At 34.2% G+C, this 2,676-nt stretch overlaps 1 protein-coding gene across 4 annotated transcripts in view; it reads left to right on the forward strand.

Annotated features, from left to right (window-relative positions):
* Positions 1–2,342, forward strand: part of LOC106461694 (zinc finger CCCH domain-containing protein 10-like) — a 16,003-nt gene extending 13,661 nt beyond the window's left edge. For all 4 annotated transcript variants that reach the window (XM_013921542.2, XM_022388712.1, XM_022388711.1 and 1 more), the window contains exon 2: positions 449–2,342. In XM_013921542.2, the coding sequence (XP_013776996.1) occupies positions 640–1,713 (1,074 nt within the window). In that variant the 5' untranslated portion in view covers positions 449–639 and the 3' untranslated portion in view covers positions 1,714–2,342. The remainder of the gene's footprint in view (positions 1–448) is intronic.
* The last annotated feature ends 334 nt before the right edge of the window (positions 2,343–2,676 follow it).

The raw sequence follows: 2,676 nt of genomic DNA on the forward strand, positions 1-2,676 counted from the left end.
CGGGTGGCATGATACTAGTCACGTGACCTCGCTGATGCAACAATGCCTTAATTTTTCTATTGTCCATGTAGCATTCTTTTGTATGTTGGCTAACATAATGTATCGAAATAACTTATCAACCTATCCATAATGTTACAATAATGTGATGTTAATTACTCGAGGCAGCTGTTAAAATAGTTGGTAATGCCTTTATTTTTCAGGTGTACATGCAGAATTCTCTTGCCATTATGTTAAGAACATAAGGTTATATGTAGAATCTAATTTTTTTTTACCTTTCGCTTGTATTATAGGAGATAATAATCAACTTCCAGTTCAGTGTAAGGTAAGGAGTGAGAATGTGATTCTTTTTTGAGTATATGCTGCTCCTAAATGCATCATGGATAGTTAGAATTTTTTGATGTATTGTGGTTTGTACATTAATATCCAGTATTTACTGCTTTTTTTACAGCATTACTGAACAACGAGTAACCATAACCTGCATGGTAGCTGAAGGGGCAACAAGTGCAGCAGTAGCAACTCCTACATGTTGTGGCATAAAACCATAGAACTGAGATTTATTTTTGAAGCATTCAATCAGAATTTATACTTGGGACTTGCAGTAAATTGTTATTTTATGTAAGTATTCAATATCCAAGCATAATGTCTGATGATGAGAGCAGAGATTCAAGAGGTGATAACTCTTGCCGAAATGGTATTGACTGTGATGATATTTGCCGTGATTTTCTCCGCAATGTGTGCAGGCGAGGCAGGCGTTGCAAATATAAGCATCCTGAAGCCAAAAATGACTCTGCAGATGCAGGAAGAAAGCAAAAAATTGAATTTTGTCATGATTTTCAAAACAAGGAGTGTAATAGAGCAAGTTGTAAATTTTTGCATTGTACTAGAAAGGAAGAAGAATTTTATCATGCTACTGGAAAATTACCGGAACATATTCAAGAAGCTTTGTCAATGGGCAGATCTATACCTCCTTTATGTAAAGATTTTCTAAAAGGATTTTGCAGGAGAAAAAGGCGCTGTAAATTTCGGCATGTTTCTATCGAAGAATACAATATAGAAATGGGATGTCAAGGAGAAGCACCAAACAGAAAGGAAATGGATCGATATGAAGAACAATTTGGCTTTGATATTTATGAACCAGAAGCTAAACGAAGAGCTTTTAATGGCCCATTTAATTCCATGGAATATACACTAAGAAGTGATACTCATCACTTGTTGCCCTCCCCAATGTCAATCCACAGCAATTTTCGGTTGCTTGAGGAAGAAAATGTAAATTTGCAGCGCAAAGTTGAAGAGCTGAAACAACAAGTTACTGAACTGACTGCAACTAATGAATTTTTGTTGGATCAAAATGCACAGCTCCGTCTCAGTAAGCAAGCAACAATGATTCCTGTTAGCCAGGTTATCAATCCTCACACCATGAGCCCCAGTGCTGGCCCTATTCCACAGACTATCTCGCAGTTTAACAGTGATCTTGCAGCCACTCTTCCCCGTCAGAGGATTGCACCAGAGTTAACTGGGCCTACTCCTCACAATATGACTTCAATTGTCCATGTTACTTTGGCCCAACAAGGCATGGCACCTGTTACTATAACGGGGGTATCTCAGAATTTATGTCAGACTATTTCTATCAGTGCACCTTCTACTCCATTGGTTTCTTACCCAATCATGACCCAAAGCTTGCGACCAGTTATCCCCCACAGTTTGAATCACTGAATTTTTTTTTTTCATCTGAGGTTGATATGGTATACTTATTGTGTTGTTTGTTTGATAACATTAAGTTTCTTAAGTGACAGATGTGGTTGAAACAATGAAGAAAGCATTTTTGCATAGAATTTTTTTATATCATAGGTGAATAGTTATAATGCATTTTATTTACTATATGTTAGAATGATCTGCTAATGTAAAAAACAAATGTATTAATCTAATATAGCTATTTCAAAGTGTACTATTAAATTATTTGTTGTTATTGCACATAGATTAAGTGTAGGAGTTTGGGCTGATGATGTTTATGAAGCATAATGAAACCAATCTGGTTAATATTGGTTTTAGAAGTACATTTAATTCTTACTATTGATAGTTTGAGGACTATTATCAGTAGGATTTCAGGTACATTGTATTTCTTCCAAGTATATGTTGTTCCCTACTGACTTTCTTGCACTAATTGTAATGTATATGACCATTAGTAACAGTTCATGAAACTGCTTCAATATATTTGATAGTATTTTATTGTATTTGTAGGTTTAGATGAGTTTTAAGTACATCATACTTAGCTATAAATTTAACTTCTAATGATCCTACCATGTAGTTAAATACTATGTTTCATGGACAATAAACTTCTTGGATTCAAGTCAAGCCTGGTGTATTCAAGTTTAAAACCTTGCCCATGTCTCAAAACATAACTGTATGATGAATGCCAACAAAAGTATGTTTTTTGATATAGAGGGTACATATCTTTCCTTGAACATCATCCTATTTCTACCAGTGTCAACTGTTTAATGATAGTAAAAATACTAAACATCTTAATAACTTAATGTTCTTACATTTTAAATATACATAAAATTTCATACTTCAAAGTTAGTTGTATACAGTTATAGTACATGGAAGAAACAGAACATTCAGTAATATAAATTATTTTTATATACACTGTTACGTTCATGAAATACACACAAAATCAGT

Source organism: Limulus polyphemus, unplaced genomic scaffold (genome assembly GCF_000517525.1).
Source record: "Limulus polyphemus unplaced genomic scaffold, Limulus_polyphemus-2.1.2 Scaffold1012, whole genome shotgun sequence".
NCBI classification, from domain to species: domain Eukaryota; kingdom Metazoa; phylum Arthropoda; class Merostomata; order Xiphosura; family Limulidae; genus Limulus; species Limulus polyphemus.